Source organism: Citrus sinensis, chromosome 1 (genome assembly GCF_022201045.2).
Source record: "Citrus sinensis cultivar Valencia sweet orange chromosome 1, DVS_A1.0, whole genome shotgun sequence".
NCBI lineage: Eukaryota > Viridiplantae > Streptophyta > Magnoliopsida > Sapindales > Rutaceae > Citrus > Citrus sinensis.
This window is the reverse complement of record NC_068556.1, coordinates 17,380,266-17,404,076: the sequence shown is the minus strand read 5'-3', so window position 1 is coordinate 17,404,076 and position 23,811 is coordinate 17,380,266. Positions and strand designations below refer to the sequence as shown.

Sequence of the window (23,811 nt, the reverse complement as noted above, 5' to 3'; positions counted from 1 at the left end):
AAATGTCGACCCAGTTGTAGAGCTCACAACGCAAAAGTGTCGACCTCAATTGTAGACCTCACAAAACTAAACTGTCGACCCCAACCATAGGCCTTACAAATCTAAAGTGTCGACCTCAATAAATTAAAAATTGTAGAACTGAAATGTTATGGCTATGGCCGACCTTAACAAGTTGAAAATTATAGAACTTAAATGTTATGGGTACGACCGACCTCAACAAGTTGAAAATTGTAGAACTTAAATGTTATGGCTATGGTCGACCTCAACAAGTTTTCACGTTGGACCTTAACAAGGCCAAAATGTTGATCTCAATCTCAATAAGCTTGGATAAATTTTTCATGTTCGACCTCAACAAGGCCTAAATATCGATCTCAATCTCAATAAGATTTGATCAAGTTTTTCACGTTGGACCTCAATAAGGCCCAAATATGCCGATCTTAATCTCAATAAGATTGGATAAATTTTTTCACGTTGGACCTCAATAAGGCCAAAATGCCTATCTCAATCTCAATAAGATTGGATAAATTTTCACATTCGGCTTCAACAAGGCCCAAATGTTGATCTCAATCTCAATAAGATTTTATCAAAATTTTTATGTTAGACCTCAATAAGGCCCAAATATGCCGATCTCAAATAAGACCGGTCACAAGTAGGTAAGAAATAGAGTCACACTTTTCAATAACCTTATTGATATTAATATAGCAGAAATTACAAAATTGAACACATAACGAATTAAAATAACAAAGAAACAAACTATCATAACATATTTAAAGAAAACAAACAAACAAGAACATCATAAATAGGATTGGCCTACTGATAGTATTTTCGTAGGTGCTCTGCATTCCATGCCTTGCCGACGACCCTGCCATCTGGATAACCTAACTTATATGAGCCATTACCAAATGAGTGTAGTACTTTGTATGGTCCTTCCCAGCTCAGCCCTAAAACTCCATCAGCTGGCTTTTTGGTTGATTGGTTGACTTTACGGAGCACCAAGTCCCCCTCCTGAAATTGTCGTAGCCTGACATTCTTGTTGTAGAACTTAGCCACTTTTTACTGGTAAATTGTTGCTCGACTTCTTGTCGCCTTTCTCTTCTCATCAAGCAAATCTAAATCCAACAACATATGTTCCATGTTTACTGTCTCATCATAATATTTTGTGCGGTGTGTCTCCATGCCAACCTCAGCTGGGGTTACTACCTTATGTCCAAAAGCAAGCGAGAATGGACTCTCCCCCGTTGAAGTCTTCACGGTCGTTCTATAAGTCCCCGTGCTTGTCCTTCTAAGGTTAAAAGAAAAACACGACACCTTTGAAAATTATTCAAACCTTGGATCCCGGTCATCTCATTAAACTTCACGTGATGATTCAGGTCAGTTTTTCCTTTATACACCAAGGCTGGAATCACATACTTGGATGGTAAAGTTACCGCCATCACTTCACGTACCAAGGGGGACTCGTCATCAAGTAACAACATTCCTACCACTTTCTTGCCCTTTTTTTTCGCCTTTAATGCCTCTAAAGTTTTTTTAAATTGCTGCATTCGATGCTCAAGCTCATTTGCCCGGTGGGAGGTCTCTCAGCTCCTCCCTCTCTTTTTCTTGATTCAAGTCATTGACTCTCCATCTCAACTCATTCACTTGTTCTCATACACTTCTATTCTTTTGTCGTACCCAAACTTATGGTAGTCCCATTCCACTCTGCTGTTCACCACCAAGCTCTTCCCTCTCTCGCGTTCCACTACTCTTTGGGTCACTAGCTCGAACTTGAGCCCCTCTGACTTGGGCATCAACCAGCCCCCTGATCATCTCCTCAAATTTTGCCATGTGCCTCTCGATCCCTTCTCTCTATCTCTTATTTGTCGTGGCATTCATTTCCTCCGCCAATTGGCGCAAGGTCTGCCTATCTTCGTCATTATCATCCATCGTTGTTTCGTAATCCGGTAGCCTCTTCCTTCTAAATCTTCAAACATATGGCTTTTTGCACTGTTCCCCACAGACGGCGCCAAGATGTTAATGCTGAAAAGTGAAGTACAACAGCTGAATTTGTTTTCTTTTGGGGAATTATAGCACGAATCCAAGCTCAAACGTCGGTCTGAACCCAGCTTTATATACCTGACAACCAGAAAACACGGTTAGGATACGCCGGTGGGGTCCCGACGTAGACACTCTAATTCTTAAGTTAGAAATTGTGTATAAGAAAAATGTAAACGAGGAGGGAGAATTGTGAAAAGTGAAAATTAACGAATTTTTTCGGTAGAAAAAACTAAAAATATTGTTGGGAACCCTAAGACCTTTAGATAGGCGACTTATAGAAATTTTGGTTCATTTTTCTAACCCCTTCCTTAGTTGCCCTTTTCAACTTAAATAGGCCCTTGGTCGTGGGTGGTTACCACCTTTAACTTTTGCCCACTTTCTTCAGCAGTTGCACGTGGTCATCAATTGAAGATAGTTTAAATTGATCGTGGCACACAACTTTCCTAGAAACTAGGCCATGTTATCTCAACCGATAGCTTTCTATGTCAAGCTAATTCTCGGGTCGGACAAATAAATTTTGAGGTCGGATTTCTTCACTTTCTGGTCAGACCGGTGAATTTCCTGGTTGCTCATATAAGCTTAAGGTTGTATTCTTAAATCAGGTCATTTACATAAATCTCAAGTCGTACTTGTAAATCAGGCCGCCAACATAGGCTCCAGGTTGTACTTACGAGGTTAGCTCGACGACAATGAGTTTTGAGTAGATTGGGGTCGACTATATTTCTAAACATTACTAGAAAAATCCAACCCGAACAATGTTGACTCTTTCTAGAGGTTATCAGAAAAATCCAACCCGAACATTCATAAATAATCAATCTAAACCTACTGGTTTTGATCCAATTTCTTCGATGGTTTTACTTGTTTGGTTTAGAGCTAAGTACAAGATCATCCATTGATCTTGTCTCCATTGGTCTTGATTGATCTTGGGGTTTCATTTGATCTAAGAAACCTTGGATTGTTTCAAATTTTCTTCTCTATTTCATCGATGAATCCCGATGGCTATACAGAATCGTCTTTCCTCTACTGCAAGCAGGGGCTTCAGGGCGACTGCAAGGAACTGGGATGATGTTGCGTGTTCAAGCGTTCAAATTTGCAGAGAAGGAATTGAGCAAGTGTTGATTGTGCCTCAAGCTCTTCTCATTTTTGTTCCAGCAAAGCTCCATGACTTGTTGTTCCAAGAACTTCTCAGCAATTGACTCATTATTGTTTGGACTGAAACCTTCAGCTACCCACAATTGATACAATTAAAGTTTCAAGGAAAAAGGTAATGTGAAATGGTATTAAATCCTCTTATAATTTGAACTTATATGGGTTTTGAAGAATCTTCTGATATATGTGTATTTTTATTTATATACAGTCAAGATTTATTCATCATTTTATTTCATATAATAACACATAATTACATAATTGTAGTAGGTTAGATCGGTATAGAATCCTAAAATGTGGAATATGCGAACATTTGATACCCACTGGAGATATGCCAAGTATCTAGCCAATTCTTTTCTAATGACACAATTCCATGGTAGAAGATGAGAAAAGGCCGTCGGTAACTTTTAGTGGTACTCCTGCAGGCACTAAATTAAGCCCAATGTTCTCTCCATTTTTCAGTTGGAACGATGTGAGCAAGTCTATTTGAGAAAGCTAATAGTCTAATTCAATAATGGGCTGAAGATCTTTTTCTAATTCTCCATTAGTTTTGATCTTTTTCAGCATTTGATCGCAGCATAATCCAAGCTGTGTTGTTTCCACAGGCACTCAGCAAAGAAGTAACGATTTAGTATCTCTGCGTGAAGGTTTTAAATATGTTGTTTAGCAGCCTCGGGCAACGTGACTCCTTCCCTTCCCGTTTCATCACGCGGTAGTCCTAGCATGCAAAGTAAAAACTAATTAAAAGACATCATGATAAAAAAAAAATCTTTAGATCTCTTGATGAATAATGATAGAGGAGCAACTATCTTGCATAAATAAATTTGTACAGATTAATGTGATATGAAAAGATTAATTGTATAAAAATAACTTTAGTTGTTGATGAAACTCAACTCCGATTGACACACTATGAGTGATATCTAATTCTCTAACTAATCCAGCAGTAAGTTGCTATTCAAAAAATTGAATCAAGATTGGTGACCAATCATTATGTAAAAGGAATAGAAAGAAAAATTTAATAAAATGCAAATTAATTAATGTTTAGCTTTAAGGAAAGGAGGTTAGTGCAACTTGGAAAGATTCTATCTAGAAACCATCATTTTACGAATTAACCTGTTTGTCAATGCATTTCTAAATGGAAGATTGTTGGTCCTGGAAAATGAGCCAAATTGTGCTTGTACTCAAAATAACATTTGCTAAATGCTAATGTAATTGCTACCGACAAGCTAGCTTTCATTTTTTTTTTCTTTTTATCTGATTTGACATCATATGAAACGTGAGAGTGAAATCAAAACTTATGAATAAGATTCAAACATGTACATATAGTGGATCTAACAAAATAATGAAATGGAATTATTTTGTCGATAATTCAAATAATAAAGCACCTATTTTTTCTTAGAATAATCACAAACTTCAATATGCCGATGATATATATCTTATTGAGATTAAAAACAACACAAGCAACTTATTTGCGTGCCATCAACTTCTTTGCACTACAGACACCCTCTGCATGCTGTGGAGGGAAAAATGTGAAAACCATTAGCATGCTATGGGGCTGCTAATCAATCAATAGAGAAAGAATTCAGTCATCAATTCTAACAAAGCTTCCAAAACGTGCAGCACTATCGATTAAATCTTCCACTTTCAGAACTTTACTCGTTAAACTTCTGCTCCAAATCACCAAGGATTAGTGCTGGTTTTCGATTTTACAAGGGCTGTTGGACAACCCAAATTGACTAGGGCTTAATCTCCATGCCCCAGTTTCTTTTTGTTGTGTTTAATCCTCTAACAGTACCAAGATCAAACACCTTAGACCATCTTTGATTTGATGTATGAAGACTCATTCTCAGAAATCCAAACTAAAAATTGAATCAAAGTGCGTAAATCCAGTGAAGAACAAGGATACAAGCTTCCAAGCTTTCAAGCTTTCACTATTTCACAAATCAAGGTTACCAGGATGTAGAGCTTGTTATAGAGAACAAGAATATACAACTTTCTATTTCAACTCTCTCTCTCTCTCTCTCTCTCTCTCTCTCTCTCCATAGCTTTGATGAGATCTGAGAAGATGGCCCATCAACCAGCCTTATAAACTACGATAAAGGCTATCTCTAACAATCCTAGAATTTTCCTGTACTTTTTTACCTAACCCCAACTCACTTTTGACCAGCACTCTCACCCTTATGATGACCGACATGTCGGTGAAATTCCAAAAAACCGAACAACAATGTCGTTCTGCCAGTGTTGACATGATGAGATGAGATCACCGCACAAATACTTTTCTTCTAACTGAAGTACTAAGCTTGAAGTTGAACTATACCGCTACTTAAAAACTAGAGGAAGAAATAAAATAAAAAAAAACAATAACATATATCAATTTGAATGTTGACAAATTGAATACACACCAGTGCAACTGAAAATAGAAAGTAAAACAATTAATCAGACTTTTGTTCAATATATTAATCCGAACATGACATTATTACTGTTAGCATGCAAATCCTTGAAAATGAAGAAACCAAACAACGTGTAGACAACCCAGCAGAAGTGAACACTGAAAGGATGAAGACTCAATTCTGGTTGTAATTGAAACTTTGGCTGCAGTGCAGTTAAGATAGTTTCCGCTCTGCTTTTACCTACACATACAACTAATTGAAGATCGCATCATACAGTTTTTAATGAATGCTGTCAGCATCAAGAACTGTGGTAGACACTTTAAGTTTATGTTGAGACAAAAATTAGAAGCAATCACAATTAGTAGAAAAAACTTTATAGTATGATTATAGTTTAGGCACTGCGTACTATCAAATCTATTGTAGAGAAGAAAACATTTATATGAAATTAGATCAATAATTAAAGGTTGAAGTTATCGGGGAAGAAGAAAAAACTTACATCAAATTCAATAGGGGCTAATCAAATTCCGTAGGGAAATAGTTGAATGCCGCACTGTTCCTTATCCTCAAATTCCCGTAGCTTTTGCCTCAGCTCCGGCTGAGGCCACCAGCAATCGAACTTGTTTAAGCTCTTTATGCACCGGAGCTGTTCAGGCATCTTTTTCAAGTAAGCACAGGGGTTGATAATCAAGCATTCTAGTTTTGGCATGGCTCCAATCCCCATAGTCCACTCCTCTAGCCATAGCATTGATTTCAGGTGCAATACCTTGAGATTTGGAAAACCATCAGAGCCACAATTCAGCTTTCTACCTGAATACGAATTTTGCTTCAGTTTGAGCACTTGAAGAAGCGGCAGCTTTTCTAGTGCCGGCATGGGATCATCCATTAGGTCAGTATTAGAAAAACTCAAGTGGGTTAGACCATGAGGAAATAGGTATTCAGCAAGGACGATTTTGGAGAGCCGTGGCATCTTGCTTTCATTCGCCAGCTTCAATGACTCGAGACAGCTCAATCTGCAGAGACTTTTAGACAACAAAGATTGATTATAACTTAAATCTCCCCGAATCCGGAGATTTCGAAGATTAGGTAGTCTGCCCAATATATCTTCAGTACAACAGCAAGGATGCAAGGCTGAAATGAAATTGAGATTTTCCAGAGAGCCACAATATTTTCCTGGATGCGCAAGAAGTGTGATTGACCCAAAATTTAGATGCCTGAGTTTTTTCATCTTCCAAAATTCATCTGCCATGTGATCTATATAGCTAAAGGGCATGTCTAGGGTATAGAGGTTCATAAGATTGCTTAATAACGATGAAGGCAGGCTTTTAAGGGAAGGGATATTCAACTTCAAATATCTCAAAAGAAATAAATTTTCAATTCCGGATGGATATTGGATGAGAACAAGAGATCCCAAGTCCAATACTCTGAGAAGTTGGAACATTCCACAAATTTTCTCCCAATCCATGGGGTCAAAGTGGCGGCTTTCTGGAGAGCAGCACAACAAAGAATGCAGTTGCGAGTCATAATAATCTAAGCAAGCAAAATCTTCCTGTCTTTTAACAGCGTTTAACCGTTTGACTTGTTTTGGTGATTTACCTTTTGGATCCAGGAAAGGGGAAGAGATAAATTCCACCCTATAAGGAACTGACAACAACACAGGATGGCAACGGCTACGAATAGAGCATGTGTTGATAGTGCCTGCAGCTTTTCTCTTATTTGCTTCAACAAAGCCTCCCTTGATTAGTTGTTCCAAGTAATTCTCAGCAGTTGCCTCACTATTGTCTGGGATGAAACCTTCAGCTATCCACAACTGATATAACTGCCTGGTGGATATCTCTAGGTGTGCAGGAAACACAGATAAGTAGAGAAAACAAAGTTTCAAGCAAAAAGGTAACCTGCAATATTTGAAGTACCAAAGCCCAAGGGGTATCGCCACTGCTTCCCCTATATTTTCTTCTAATGAGATGCTTCCATGATATAAGATGAGGAAAGGCCATCCTTGGTATGTAGCTCTCAATGGTCCTCCAGTGGGCACAAAATCAAGCCCAATGTTCTCTCCGTCTTCGAACTGAAATGAGGTGACAATCTCAATTCGGCTGAGTGTGATTAATACTCTACTTCTATTTTGATTATCCAGAAGTATTTCTCGAATAACATCCCACACACCAATGGTCTATACATCTTCAATCACAATCAAATACCGCTTGGTCATTAGATATTCATGAAGAATTATTTTTTTCATTTCATAATTTTTATCCATTATTTCACTCAACCTAGATGAAGGCATCAGAAACTTAATAACGATATCTAACATTTGGTCAGCATCATACGGATAAGTCCCTGGAACCCAAGCGTGGCAATCAAAATAATGCTTCACATAACTGCTGTTGTAAGCCTCTCCGGCGAAAGCCGTCTTGTCCAACCCAATGCTATCAAGTATGACCACCACTGACAGCTGAGGTGGTCCCTCGATCAATAGATCTAACAACTCCTCCATTCTATCATCTAGACCCACCGTGTTCCGATTCTTCTAAGATGAAGATGCAGGAAAATAACTGGATTCAGCTTCAACACTTCTTAACCCATCCATGATTTCAAAATCGATGTGCTTAAGTTGTTGAACCCGTTGCTTAATCTCAGTGATTCTGCTTTGGAGTCCTTGCAGAGCATCACAAACATCCTTGTTGTACCTGCTTTGACTCTTCTGTTGAGCGATGCTGTTGATGAATGTGCCAATAACCTTCTCAGATTCATACGCAAAACAGTTGATTTCGTCCATAACGGTCGCCAGATCTGGGTTGTCAATTTCAAGGTCTCCTATTTTTTGCACCAGAAGGCAGGAGATATCATCTTCAAAGTCCCTCAGCAAAGAAGTAACGATTTCAATCTCGGCATGAAAGTTGTGAATAGGTTGTTTTGCAGCATCAGGCAACGTGACTTCTTCACCAGCTAACACCCTTCTCAGCCTCTCTGAAAATAGTCTGATGTTGATGTCCATATCTCCTCCTCCCTCAAATCCACCCTGAAATCTGTCTAAGAGCATGCAAAGAAATAATTAAAAGAGAGAGGGGAAAAGGAAAATATGCTTTAAAGCTCTCAATTCAAACATTAGTGCTGGCTCCCATACCTCCCTTCTCTTAGCTAGTTCTCCAGTCAAGAAGTTAAATCAAGATCGTTGACTCTCAAATTAGAACATATCAAGGCAGAATCTTACAATAATCTCGTCTTCCATATGATGAAAAAAGAATAAAGCAGCGAAAAATAAACAGGACATTGTCAAGTATCGATCAAGACCAATTTGTTTTATACATCCACTTTTAAGAAAGGAAGGGTAAAAACAATTCCACTGGGACTATAAAAGCTTGTCTGAAAAGAAAAGAACGGAGCAAGCACAAGAGCGTTATCAATTATTTAATAATTAATAATTAAGCTGTGGAAAAATGCAAAATCATGTCTGGTGTTAATTGTTAAATTTATTGCGAGACTTGCATGTATCTATATCACAAATAAAATTTGTATCCCAGGGTTATAAATGTAAAATTACTCAAATAAATATGCATTCTTAATCATGTGTGATGCTGTCTTATTTCTTCAACTAGATTTAGAGAAAGTACTAAATCGTTTGTAAAATTTTATAGTTAATATATGTTAAATTTTCTTTTTAGCATTCTTTTCTAAGAAATGAAAAATGATAAAGAGTTCTAACAACAGGTGACAAAAATAATAGTAAATTGTGCAATGTTACAATATTAATTGAAAAATAGTTATAATTTTTTATTTAACATTATAAATAAAATTTATAGTTGTTTTCTCACCACTGTATCATTTTTTTATTCAAATATCAGTATTATATGAACTCTCACCTTTTTGAAAGGATTACATCATAAGACACTATTTATAATTATTTTCATTTGAGCACTTAGTGTGAAAAATATAACAATCCATCAATGAAATCAATGATAATGGAATTCTAAGTAGGAATGGCAGAAAAATCAAGTGTAGCTAGAGCATGTTTTCTAAGTATTCTGGCTGGTCTTGGGCTCCGGTTAAAAGTCCGAACCCAGCTCGAAAGCCAAAAAAATACTGAAAATTTTAAAAATTGTATAATTCCAAGCCTTAAAGACTTCTCCAAATGAATGGTACAACATTGTATAATAGGACCAATCACATGGAGATGATTTGTAAATTTTTGTACACAATTTTAGTATGCATATCAGAAGAGAGGCAGCAATCTTAGTTGATACTTTTATTTGACACATGACGTAAGAAACGGAACAAAGATTGTAACGTTACAAATTTTGCAATTCAGCATCCAAAATATCACTAGAACTTGCAATACAAGCTTTAATCTCTTCAGCAACCCATCGAATTGCGGCCAGGAACACAAACGCAGAGATGGGTATCAAGATCGCATTCGAAACGACTGACAGGGATTGTCACAGTCGGCATTGCTTTTACAAGTGACTGCTTTTGATTCCGGTTGAGCATCAACTGCCGGCATGAAAATATCAAACAACACACCTGCATATATAAATGGCAATCAATTAATTAGCCTAATGCTAATAACACGCCTGCATATATAAATGCCAGCCAATTAGTTGTCATATTATAGTTAATTATGGATGCATTAAAAAGATGAGGAAAATAAGATTAAGGAACAAACATGAGGCCACCAAGAGAATGATGAAAAAAGTGGATTTAAGTTTAAGTTCCATAATGTTTATGTAAGCAAAAGTGCAAAACTGAGAGTCTGAGGATAATGATATCATTAAATTTAATATGGGTTTGGTTTATTTAGATTCATGAGTTTCTCTAGACAGTGTATATGGGGGGAAATTTAATCCACTTAACAACTAAAAAAATTCAGAAATCAAACCTTGATTTGACAAATTAGAAATTTAAACAATTAATTTTTTTTCCATATGCATGCAGAAAATTAGATGTATGTAACTTGTCATATGCTATATATATTCTATCAAGTGAGAGATTTTCTATTCACTTGTATCAAATATATGGTATCAATCAATATATTCTTGTTTTGTTATATATACTTATAGTATCTTATAGTAAACTAAGAAATATTAAAGATCTTCTAGCGTGTTTTGAGTTGTAAAATGTTAAAAAACAAATTTTTTTGTAAAGTATAATTAACTATTTTGTGTTCCAAGTATTATGAAAGGTCTTTGAAGCTTTTGGATGTTTTTTGACCCATTTGTCAATAAGTGAAACTATTAGCACCACTTTAAACTCCTCGTAAAGCCTCTCTTCTAAAAGTACACGATTAAAAACATATGTAAATAGGGGTGGGCATGGTTCAGTCTGGTTTGGTTCGAATCGAAATTAAGCAAAACCGATTTAAATAGGTTATTTTATTAAAAGAACCAAATAAGAACCGAACACAATAAAAACCGAATATAAACGGATCTTCTCAGATCGGTTCGGTCCGGTTCGATTTTTTCGGTTTTGGGCCTATTGGGCCTATTTTGAATTTCTAAATTTTTAGCTCATTAGGCCTCATGAATGTAATTATTTTTTTCAACAATTAATTTATCCTAATTTCATTACAAATATTAACAATAAATACAAAATATTCAAAACATATTTTATCACTAATATCTTACTAACTACTAATAAGATACTTACAAAATATGAAATATTAAGAGTTCAAAATACATAATTAAACTCCAATACTCCATTTACATAAACATAATGTTGTAAAGACAAATAAAAATAACAACAATTAAAACTTACAACACAAAATAAAAAGAAAATTTGGAAACAAACACCAACAACATTCTCCCATCTTCACAAAATTTTTTTTTTTTAAATTGCAAACAAATGACAACAACATTCTCCTATCCCCATCAATATCAGTATCAACTTTAGGCATTTTCCAACTCAATATTTGGATCTATAAAAAAAATTTAAAAAAATAAATAATTAAATAAAAATCTATATAAATAAGATACTATTTTTTAAAAAAAAATAAAGAAAACTTACTGGTCAGCAACATCAGTCAACTGTCATTTACTCCTCAGCTACTTGTTGTTGTTGAGATTGCATTAGCCTAAACAATTCTTCAAGAAATTGAAACAATTATATTAAAATCATTAATTCTAATATACAAAATGTTATAAGTAACAAAAAATAACATAATAAATTACAATATTACATGTTTAAACTAATTCATAGAATTCAGCTTCCTCCTGACTTGGTTGTATTGTATGCTCTCCTAAGAGAGTTGAGTAAAACCAATTTTGAGTACAGATTAATGACTTGACTGTTTTATGAGTTAAAGAACTCCTAAAAGGATTTGGCTTGCGAGTTGATTTCGTTTTTGATTTTAGCCTTTAGGTTTGTTTTGGGTGCAGAAATTGTAACATATATATATACCCATAATCGTGTGTGTGCATGCCTATTTTAGTTATCTTACGCAACCAATTAAAATTTAACACATGTCTATTTAAATAAAATTCCAAGAACAATCTGGTTTTTTAGTTCGGTTTTTTGGTTCAGCTAAGTGAACCAAATACCAAACCTACATTTCGATTCTTTTTACAAACCATATATTTCGTTTATTTTTTAAAATTAAAACTGATCCGAATGGAACGGTTCGGATCAGTTCAGTTTTGTTTTCTCTAGTGCACGATTTTTTTGCCCACCCCTATATGTAAATCACACTACTTTTAACAACACCTATGTTAATTCCACAAAAAACCTTATATATTCTTTTTTCTTAAAAAATCATATGAAAACAAAAATATTTTACTACAAAACTTTTTCAACAATTTAATCTGAAGCCCTTGTTCCGCACATGAAAATCAACTTTTCAATTTAAAATTCTTTGAGCTTCTTTTTCCAACTTTTTATTTTTATTCTTACACGTATATAAGATTCTTACTCCTGATTCAGCGGATTCGGCTTCGTATGAAGTATCTGCAGATTACTAAGCTGTGGATCGAGATCTTAGGATCTAGTTATGTTACACCCCAAAACTAACACGTGCGGAGCACGTGAAGAAGGATGTTACTTACAAATCGTAATCCTTACTCATAGATTCTAAACTAAAATACCTCAAATTCTTATTCAAACAAATCCACAAATTCCAATGTCTAACACTAAATAATCTCTCCCAAAACATTACAATAATGATTTTCTGCACAAAACCTGAGGTGTAATGCACGTGTATATAAAATATTCTTTATGCAAGAAGATAAAAGGGTGTCTTATAATTTGTGTTTTATATATATGTGTATGAAGAAAGTAAAATAGGCTATCAAGACTAGTTTCTTTTTTGCCCTCTCAAAAGACTGAAAGATTAAAAATAATTCCGCTGGGACCATAAAGCTTGTATAGAGAGAAAAAACATCTCCTTAGAATCTGATTCGTGTTAGGAAATTGAGTTTTCTCCCAAGATCACTACAAACAATTTGTCAAACAATAAATTAACAGAAAAAATTAAACGGAGAATACATTAGTCACACAATACAAGATTTACATGGAAAACTCTAAATCCAGAAAAAAAACTACGGCCGTTATGAAAAGACAACCAGAGAAAAAAATATTCATTATGTGAAAAATTATTACAACCACACTTTCAGAAATAATTTTTCTCACCCAAGCCCCAAATACATGATCCCGAAAAATATTCTTTAACAGAGCAAACCCGTAATACCCACATTGAGGAGCCAAATACTCCTATAATACATCTACATGCTTAAGATTATTTCTCTCCCATTAGAAGCTCTCAATGCTTTTCTTACATTCACCAATTGAATGCTCTCAATTGGATACAAAAGTGAGGAGGAGCACCCTCCTATTTATAGGGAAAAACTTGCCTAACTATGCCCACCAATTTTGATCAAAATTGGTGGCTTAGCCATCAAATTTGATCAACAAATTTTGGTCAACAACCTTTCTTTTTTTGTTTTTAATCAATTTTCAACAATTGATTGATGCATCTAATTCATAATAGTCACTATTGTTTAGAGATTTTCTTTTCAAGCGCTCTACAAACTACAACAAAATACGTTATAGTTTGAATCGTTAGATAATCATTCCAATAGGGCTAAAGGTGTGCATGGATCAGATTCGGATAGATATGATTCGATCTGATTTGGATTTGGATGTTGCCATTTATATCCGATTGGATAAAATTTGTGCATTCGATGGATTGGATCCATTTTAATTTAAACAATTCGATTAGATTGCACTACTATATATATATAGGAAAATACTTAACGTCGAGAAAGCTGAGAGAACCCTGAGAGAAACGGCAGCTTGTGCTGCCATTTTACGCGTGTTCTCTTGGCCCCACCCCCACTTTACTTTAAACATTTCCTCTTTTTTTTATATTATTTTATCTCTCTTATATTTTTTTCTTCTTTTACCTTCTTCTTCTTCTCTTTTTTCTTTCTCTCTCTTCTCCAATTTCTTCGTTACTTCTCTCCATCGTCAATTTCATCTTCTTCATCAACAACATCATCACAATTATCTTCTTCTTCCTCCTGTCAGTTTTGTTTCTTCTTCTTCATCAACATCAAAATTTGGTTTCATCTTCTATCTTGTATAATTAAAAGTCAAGCACCCCTTTGACTTGGAATCAAAAAATCGAAATCAATACAGGTGTTGTTCTTCATTTTTTTTGGGTTTTTTAGAACAAAAAATAGGGGAAACACACTTGGAATAATGGAGAGATCCGGACGAAGTGACGAACCAAACTGGTGGTGTCTGTCGTGACGAGCTGAAGAGAAAGAGGTGGCTGTCGGTAACGATGCCGTTGATGAGAGAGAGTGCCGATGAAATTGAGGGGAGGGAGAAGATACGGTAGTTTTTGGTGCTGGAGAGATGAGTTGACTGCAGCAAAAGGCTGACTACAGCAAACGTTAAGTTAAAAAGAAAAGAGAAAGTAACATGGGGGGCGGGGCCAAGAGAACACGCGCGAAATGGCAGCACAAGCTACCATTTCTCTCAGGGTTCTCTCAGCCTTCCCGACATTTAGCACTACTCATATATATATATATAGATTTTATGAATTTTATGTAAAAATTATCAAAAAGACCCAACTACAAATTCAATCTGAACTTAAAATACCATTTGAATCTAAAATATCATTTAAATCCGAAACAATCTGAAACTAAATGTATCTGAAATATTTATCAGATCTGATTTATTTTAAATCCGATCGATTGTATTTGAGATTCAGGTTGGATTCGAATGATTTGTTTTTCCTAATCCAAACAATTCAAAATCCAATCGGAATTATCCAAATCTAAAGTGCAATATTCATCTCTTTTTCATATATCCTTTCCTAAATGAAAGCAATCATGATGTCGGGCCCTTCTTTAAAAAAAATAAAAATCTTCAATTTATATGCAACTCCTTTCTCATTATTACTCTTCTTTGTGTTCGACTATTGTAGTGCTTTTTCTTTTGAGATAAACTTTATGGTCCCCAGTGGGATTGTTTTTACCTTTTCTTTCTTGAAAGTGGATAAAACAAATTGATCTTTGATTGATACTTGATGATGTCCTATTTTCTTTTTATTTTCTTTTTTCTTTTTTTTAACATATTGGAGTACGCAATCGAAATAGAGGTTCATTTGTCACAACAGTCCGCGCTAATATAGACTATCAAGTTGTGACAGGAATTAGTCCATTTGTGCAGCCACATGACAACATTTAAAGTCGTCCCACTGCAAGCAAATAAAATTAGGTGCGACGGATTTAATGGGACAGTCAATAAAATTATGTCCACTGTTTTTTATTTATTCATAGTTTATAATTAAGTTTTAGAATAAATATGTGACTAGATTTTATTTGACAAAGAAATTGTGTACACTTGTATGCAACTGTGACATCTAACTATCTCTACCATTTCCAAACCAGAACTTCTATGTCATGTTTAAAACACGAGCAAGGAATTTTAAGTTGGAGAGGTAGAATAGAGACACAATATATGAAAAAGTAAATGTACGCGTTATGAGATTTTCCATGACAAGCATATTTGTTGACTCCGTAGTTACATCGAAGTCTTACTCTTCGAGTTAAGTCAACGGTGCAAAATTCATGGAATCTGCATTTAATTGTCTGGCTAATGGGTTCTCAAATTGCAAATGAAAGATAAAAAGCTTTGGTTACACACACACACACAAAAAGAGAAAAAAAAAATGCGGCCACTGGGCTGGATACAATTAGCTGAAATGAGGATATTAAAAAGAACACGTGCTCAATTTAATTGGTAGAGTATTAATAGAGCTTGTGTAATTGTATATATATATTTTTTAGGTTATTTTTCATATAGCAGAAAGATCATAGAATGTTTTTATTGAATTACACTCATTTAATGTATGTATGATATATGTACATATGAATTAAATATAAATATAGAGAAAGGACAGTGTATGGCAGCAAGAAAACTTTTTCTCAATATTGAAAATGATTTAAAAGAACCATTTTTCTCCCACTAATATCTTCAAAATCATTATTGTTAATAACAGAACCCAAAAAATAATTAAATAATCTCTTGTTTAATATATTGCATGCTTGCAGAAAATTACGGATGATTGAACCAATAATTCAACCTTTACTCCATGAGCTTTAAACTAATAATCTGTCATCAGTTATTGTCTAAATAAAGAAATTTATCAATCGGTATAAAATGGGGTCCCAAATCCTGACCTACATTGAAAATAGGGATAAGAAATTTGTAACAAATCTTATATAGGGTTTGTATCTCGATTGGTATCTGGATAATTTTGCCAGCCTAGGTTCACGTATTAACAGTTAGAGCGGAAGATTCCAAAAAAGGGTATCTTGAAATTAACCAAATTCATTATAAGGATATGAACTCATTTGATTGCCTAAGGGATCTCGAATGAGATTTTCAGACGTCTCAAATCCCGTCTTGAATATTAAATTAGAAGAAAACTAGATCTTGAATCTCAACTCGATTAATAAATCAGAATGAGAAATTTTTATCAAATCTTGTATCATTTAGGACGGACTCCCAAATTCCAAACGAGATTTGAGGAATTTTGTATTAGCAACTAGAGCCGAAGATCCCAAAAAATGATATCTTGAAATTAACCAAATTCACTATAAGGTATAAACTCATTTGATTTGCACCCTTAAAAAGTATTACAGATGACACCACACAATCATATTATTAAAACAAACAAAACCACACATATCCAGGCTTAACATGTATATATAAGAGCACAAAAGACAACTTCTTTCTCGTTATAAAGGAGAACAGAATCAGCTAGAAGCAGGGGAATCAAAGTATAACAGAAAAAAAAGAGGAAAAAAAAATGATACACATTCATTTGTTCAGCAAAAACCAATGACTAAGTTTAGCATGATGGATCAACCTCTAAAATTGGACAGAATCAGCTAATACCTTAAAATTCACATGCTAATACTATTTATAATTTCTAAGTCCAAAATTTAAAATAATAGGTAGTATTTGTTCAAAACAAGTATTTATAATCAATATTTTTCCAACATTCTTATTCGGATTATTATTTAGAGAATCTAAGATAATAACAATCCAACACTCAAGTTATTTATGAATGATAAGGGCTTAAATCTCCATAAAATTGGAGATTCTGAAGATTAGGCAATATGCCCCAGTTTTTATTTCTTGTATTTAGTCCTCTGATGTATCAACAATCAATGCTAGAAACCCTATCTCCAAAATTGAATTAAAAAAATATAGAAAACATGGAGCAAATCAAAAGTAGATTCAGCGGCAATGGTGCCTACATCCAAAGTTTTCTTCTAATGGAAGTGATGCAGAATTCCCTTAAGACAATTATGACAATTTACATGTATTGCACATGGTACGACCAAACCACACACGTCCACACTAAGGTGGAGTTTCAAGCACATTACAAGAATGAAGACACATGAATAAAATATACACAGTGAATCCAAAAACTTGACATTATTGCTTGTAGCAGATCCTTGAAAACAAAGAAACCCAATAATATCCTGCATCAATCCTAAGGACTCATTAATGTGTAGATAGCAGAAGTGAATACTAAAAGGATCAAGGCCGGATTCTAGTTGAAATTGAAACTTTTGCTGCACTACAGTTGACATATTTCCCGCTCTGATTTCACCGGCGCAAGTAATTTAAGATCTGAAATTATAGTTTTTCCTCACTGCTCAACGATCAATACACAAGGGTTCTGAAATGAAATTATAGTTTTTCCTGACTGTTCAACAATCAATAGACAAGGGAAAATGGTCGGGGTCAGCATCAGGAACTGTGATGAACACTTCATCTCTAATGTTGAGACAAAAATTAGAAGCAACTACAATTAGAAAACACTTGATAGCATTAGGAAGCTGCGTACTATCAAATATATTGAGGAGAAGAAAAAACATATGTATGAAATTAGATTAATAATTAAAGGTTGATGATATTGTATAAAATGAAAAACTTACATCTAATTAAATCCATGCAAATCAAATTCCATAATGATATACTTGATTGTCATACTGCGCCTTATCCTCAAAGTCCCGTAGCTTTTGTCTCAGCTCCGGCTGAGGCCACCAACACTCGAATTTGTTTAAATGGCATGGCATTGAATTCAAGTGCACTATGTTGAGCTTTGGGAAACCATCAGACCCACAAGTCAGCTATCTACCTGAATATGATTTTTGCTTCAGTTTGAGCATTTGAAGAAGTGGCAACTTTTCTAGCACAGGCATGGGATCATCCATTTGTTCAGTATTAGAGAAACTCAAGGGGATTAGACTTTGAGGAAGTAGGTATTTGGCAAGGACGATTTTGGAGAGCCTTGGCATCGTGCTTTCATTCACCATCTTCAATGACTAGATGCCTGAGTTTGTTCATCTTCCAAAATTCATCTGCAGTATGATCTATGTGTCAAGAAGTTAGGATTTTTCAGTTTGTTTGAAAGTCTTATCAGAATAAAGTTTTAGATAATTAGTTTAGTTTTAAAGTCTTATCGGAATAAAGTTTTAGATAATCATTTTTTTAAATTCAAGTTTAGATAAGTATCCTACAATTAGGGGATATCTATTAGGAGTTTGTTTTCTATATTCTATTTAAGTGTAACTTGTCGAATGAATGAAAGAAGAAAAATAGTATTTTCAGACTCTAAATATTTACATGGTATCAGAGCAATGAATATTTAGAGGTCTATTTTTCAATGGTGAAAACTGCCATGACTGGAGCTACAAAGAGCTCATCGGCATCTACCGCCGAAGATGATGATAGTAACACCAGAACTCCTCAGCCGCTGTTGCAGCAGTCTGAATATAACCAGGATAGCTTTTCTTTGCAACTAATTGTTCATAAATTGAATGGAAAAAATTACTTAGAGTGGGCACAATGCGTTAAGTTGGTAATTGATGGAAAGGGAAAGCTGGGGCATTTGACTGGTGAAGTAACAAAACCAATTACTGGAGATCCTTCTCTTTCGACCTGGAGATCAACAAATTCGATGGTTATTGCGTAGTTGATAAACTCAATGGAGCCTAGGATTGGTAAGCCTTATCTGTTCTTACCGACAGCCAAGGCGGTGTGGGATGCAGTCCGAGATACCTATTCTGATTTAGAAAATTCATCTCAGATATTTGAGTTGAAAACTCGATTGTGCCAATCCAAGCAAGGTAATTGGTTGGTCACAACTTACTATAATGAACTGTTGATCCTTTGGCAGGAATTAGATCTTTGCTATGATGAGCAGTGGGACTGTTCGAGTGATAGTGTAAGGTATAAAAAGATGTTGGAAAATGACAAAGTATATGTGTTCTTAGCTGGGCTAAACCGTGATTTGGACAAAGTGAGAGGCATAATTCTGAGCAGGAAACCCCTTCCATCTATTTGAGAAGTGTTTTCTGAGGTAAGAAGAGAAGAAGCGCGACGGAATGTCATGCTTAATGATGTTAAAGCCACCAGTGAAGTAGAGAGTTCAGAGAGTTCTGCTCTTATTTTAAAGGCACCTGAACCTGATGGAGATCGAAGGAATTCAAAGAAACCTTGGTGCAACTTCTGTAAAAGGGCTTGGCATACAAGAGAAACTTGCTGGAAGTTACATGGCAAGCCTCCTCATGTGAAGAAGAAACAAGGAGGTGATGGACGAGCCTTCCAAGCTACTTCAGATAAAGAGAAATCAGGTTCTTCAGAGTCATCACCTTTCACCAAGGATCAATTAGAGCACTTGTATAAATTGTTTCAATCCTCATCCTTCAATTCATCTACTCCCTCTTGCTCATTAACTCAAAAAGGTAATTATCTTTCTGCTGCCCTTGTTTCTCATCATTCGAATCCTTGTTCTTGGATTATCGATTCAGGAGCAACCGATCACATTACAGGCTCTCCATCTTTATTTTCTGCCTATAAGCCATGTGCAGGAAATCAAAAAATTAAGATCGTTGACGGATCCCTTTCGGTTATTGCTAGAAAAGGGTTTATCATTCTTTCTTCCACTCTCACTCTTCATAATGTTCTGCATGTTCCTAACCTATCTTGCAATCTTTTGTCCCTTAGCAAATTAACTCTTGACCTGAACTGTTGTGCTAGTTTCTTCCAAAATCATTGTGAATTTCAGGATTTGACCTCGGGGAAGATAATTGGCAGTGCTAGACAAAGTGGGGGGCTGTATTTCTTTGAAGAAGTACCAAGTTTGAGACAACAACCTCCACGTATTTGTTTCAATTCTGTTTCTGTTGTTAATAATGACAATGAAGTTTTGTTGTGGCACTTTAGGTTAGGCCATCCTAGTTTTCAGTATTTGCAATATTTATTTCCCAACTTGTTTGCTAATAAAAGTTCTTCTTCCTTTAAATGTGAAATTTGTGAATTAGCAAAACATCATCGTGCATTATTTCCTTCCCAACCCTACAAAGCCTCAAAACCTTTTTCTGTGATTCATAGTGATGTTTGGGGACCTAATAGAATTTCTACATTAACAGGAAAAAGATGGTTTATTACCTTCATTGATGATCATACCCATATTTCTTGGGTCTATTTAATGAAGGAAAAATCATAGGTGTGAATTATTTTTAACTTTTAACAACATGGTACAAACTCAGTTTCAAACTAAAATTCAAGTTTTCCGAACTGACAATGGGAAAGAATACTTTAACAAGTTTTTGGGAGATTTTTTTGTGGAAAATGGCATATTTCATCAAAGTTCATGTACGGATAGCCCCCAACAAAATGGAATTGCTGAACGCAAAAATAAGCATCTTCTTGAAGTTGCTAGATCCTTACTTGTTATAAATCAAGTTCCTATGTATTTGTGGGGGGAAGCTGTACTCACCGCTGCCTATTTGATAAATCGAATGCCTTCAAAAGTTCCACAATTTTAAACTCTATCTGATTTCTTTAATCAATGTTTCTCTACCTCACGAATTTCAGTCACACTTCCGCCCAAAATATTCGGTTGTGTTGCTTTTGTTCATATTCACAACCAGAATCGGGGCAAACTTGCTCTAAAGGCTAGAAAATGCATTTTTGTTGGATATTCTCCAACACAAAAGGGTTATAAATGTTTTGATCCTATTTTAAAAAAAATGTTTGTTACCATGGATGTTACATTTTTTGAAAAACGAAGATATTATGTAGATAGTCATCTTCAGGGGGAGAATAGGAGTGAAGATTCTATCTTTAACACTACTCACCTAGAAACCCCTTCTATCTTTAACACTATTCACCTAGAAAACCCTTCTATTTCTTCTGTGCTAGACTCCCTCCGTCCAGAAAAAAGTCTCGAGGCTGCCATACCTGAACCTAATACTGTTGTACATGTTCCTAACATTGCTATACCTGGTTATACCATTCTTGATCCCATATTAGAACCTAATGCACCCGAACCACAAGAAAACCTCACTAAATCTGATAATGTAAATGCTAATCAACCTGGACAGCCCTCTAATGTGCCATTAGAACCAGATTTGTGTGCAAGACAGGGTAATAAACAATCTGAGTTTATTGTTTACTCAAGAAAGGGTACTAATCAAAGAAGAGAAAACCCTACTTTGCAGCAAGGCCATGATTCCAATCCAAGGTCAAATCAGACTTCTTCTTCCTCAGGTAATTGTAATTCTAATCCTTCTTGTGAGTTAAATTTAAATTCTCAGGTTCTTAGTGATCTGGACATACCTATTGCTCTTAGGAAAGGTACTAGAAGTTGTCACTACTAGAAAAATGGACTTTACTGACACTAATTTAGTGTCAGTAATTACTTTTCCTGACACTTGTTAATTGTGTCAATAATGCTCCAGCCAAAACACACTTACACTAATTTTTAGTGTCAATGATTTTTGTGTCAGTAATTCATGTCATTATGGTATCACTAAAATAATGACACGATAGCATTAGTATTTAATGATACTATTTATGTCAATAATTTATGAGACTACAGTATCAAGAACACACTGACTCAATAACATCAAAAATTATTAATGTCATTTTAAACATTTAGTGTCAGTATTCAATGATGTTATGATTCTTTTGGTTAATAGTATACTTTTATTTTAATTATATTTTCTTGTTTGTTTTACAACCAAAGGAAAACTCAAAGTATATTAAAATATACAAAATCTCGCAACACAATTACATAAGAAATATCTCAAATCCATCACTTAAATTCATATAATTCAACTACATCATTGTTTGGAAAAGACAAATATAAGTACTAAATTAAGTCTTGGACAAGCTCTGAACTACAAAGTACTAAGCTAAGATTCAACAAATATTAACCAACAAAAAGAAGCACATAATGTCACTGAACATCCACAAGCGGCTTCATTTTTCTTTTTCCACCTACAAGTACATAAAATCAATTAGTATACCACAAAAAAATAATTCTTGGATTTTTGGGAGAAAAACTAATCAGGTCAATTTCAGTGTTTATGGATGTTGGAATAAATGAGGCGGCATGAAATCAGGTCATGTTGAAACACTATATAGGGAAAACATATATTAAGCAGGGGAAAGAAGAATTAAAAGCTTTAAGTTTTAAATACCTTCCCAACCTCTACAAAACCTCTCTGCGCATCTTCAAAATTAACCTGCAAAATTGACAATAAGTAAATAGATTAACAAGTAGAAAGCATATTGGCCCATGTTTTAGAATTGCGAATGCATAAGCTCCAAACTCTTTAAAAAAAATCAACATGGAGGAGGCCTGCTTACGTTAGACGATGATGCCCAAAAAAAATAGAAAAAGAGAAGCAAATGGAAAGATCATCACCCATGCTATCATATACTAATTGATCATGCATCAAGATATGTTGGGATCTACAAATACATTGAAAAGATCTTTGCAAATAACGGTGACAACTAGAAAGCTTGGTATTTACATTTTTGAAAATTATTTTTATTGCTAACAGCAGAAAGGGATTCCTTTTTCTGCTTATTTCATAAAAATACTAATATAGGCTGCCCCACTATACTCAAAAGTAATCTTACACAAGTGCTCTTTAGACAAGATTGATATTTGCTACCCTTCACCCCAATTACAAAACCATAAAAACTCATCACCCAAACAAATTTTAAAGTGTCTCTATAGTTGGCTATTAAAAACAGCTAAATTTGTTTGCAGCCATGCCCAAAAATTTCAAGAACATTGAACACAATGCATTATAGGTACAAACAAGATAAAATGAAACTAATTTCTCAAAATTAATAAATTATTACTGAATCAAAAGGTTGACAAATGATGTTCCAGGATTCACTCGACATGTCATCCAAGGTGATACAAAATAGTAGAACTATAGAACCGGGACAAAACTTGCAGCAAGATAACGGCAATTTCCCCCTTTTCGTGTAAGCTAATAATATTATTCTTCAAAGAGAGACGCATAAAAAAAACTACAGAAAAAAAGAAAGAAAGTGCATGTTGAAAGCAAGCAAGCATATGGGTATGAGTCTATTGTTGTTTATCTGTGAATCATGTTAATAACCAGCCACAGAAAATAGTAAACAATAGTTTTCACACAATCGATGCATATTAACACAAGCCACGGATTATGATTTCACTAACCATTGCACACAAAGGTTCCAGACCAATTTTAGAAGGAGGTTCTACAAGTTACTTTCCTTCAATTGCTTGAAAATCAATCATTAACTAAAGAAAAACACATGAAATTAGTTTAAATAATAGGAAAGGTAAAGGAGACATTTTATAAAAACTCTTAAATGTGGTACTCTGATTTCCACAGACTGCGCAACAAAAATAAAATTGGATGAACTACAATAA

At 34.7% G+C, this 23,811-nt stretch overlaps 2 protein-coding genes across 8 annotated transcripts in view; both read right to left on the bottom strand.

The window, feature by feature from the left end:
* Positions 1-8,965, bottom strand: part of LOC107175807 (probable disease resistance protein At1g58390) — a 168,666-nt gene extending 159,701 nt beyond the window's left edge. Inside the window, exon 1 of the mRNA XM_052439257.1 lies at positions 8,695-8,965. The gene's annotated coding sequence lies outside the window, so the exon portion shown is untranslated. The remainder of the gene's footprint in view (positions 1-8,694) is intronic.
* The window catches only part of LOC112498613 (probable disease resistance protein At1g58390), an 83,178-nt gene that overhangs the window by 40,050 nt on the left and 19,317 nt on the right, over positions 1-23,811 (bottom strand). For 2 of the 7 annotated variants that reach the window (XM_052439251.1, XM_052439238.1), the window contains exon 2: positions 6,067-6,099. In XM_052439251.1, coding sequence (XP_052295211.1) covers positions 6,088-6,099 — 12 coding nt within the window. In that variant the 3' untranslated portion in view covers positions 6,067-6,087. The other 5 variants (XM_052439232.1, XM_052439236.1, XM_025099983.2 and 2 more) reach the window with 5 other exon arrangements.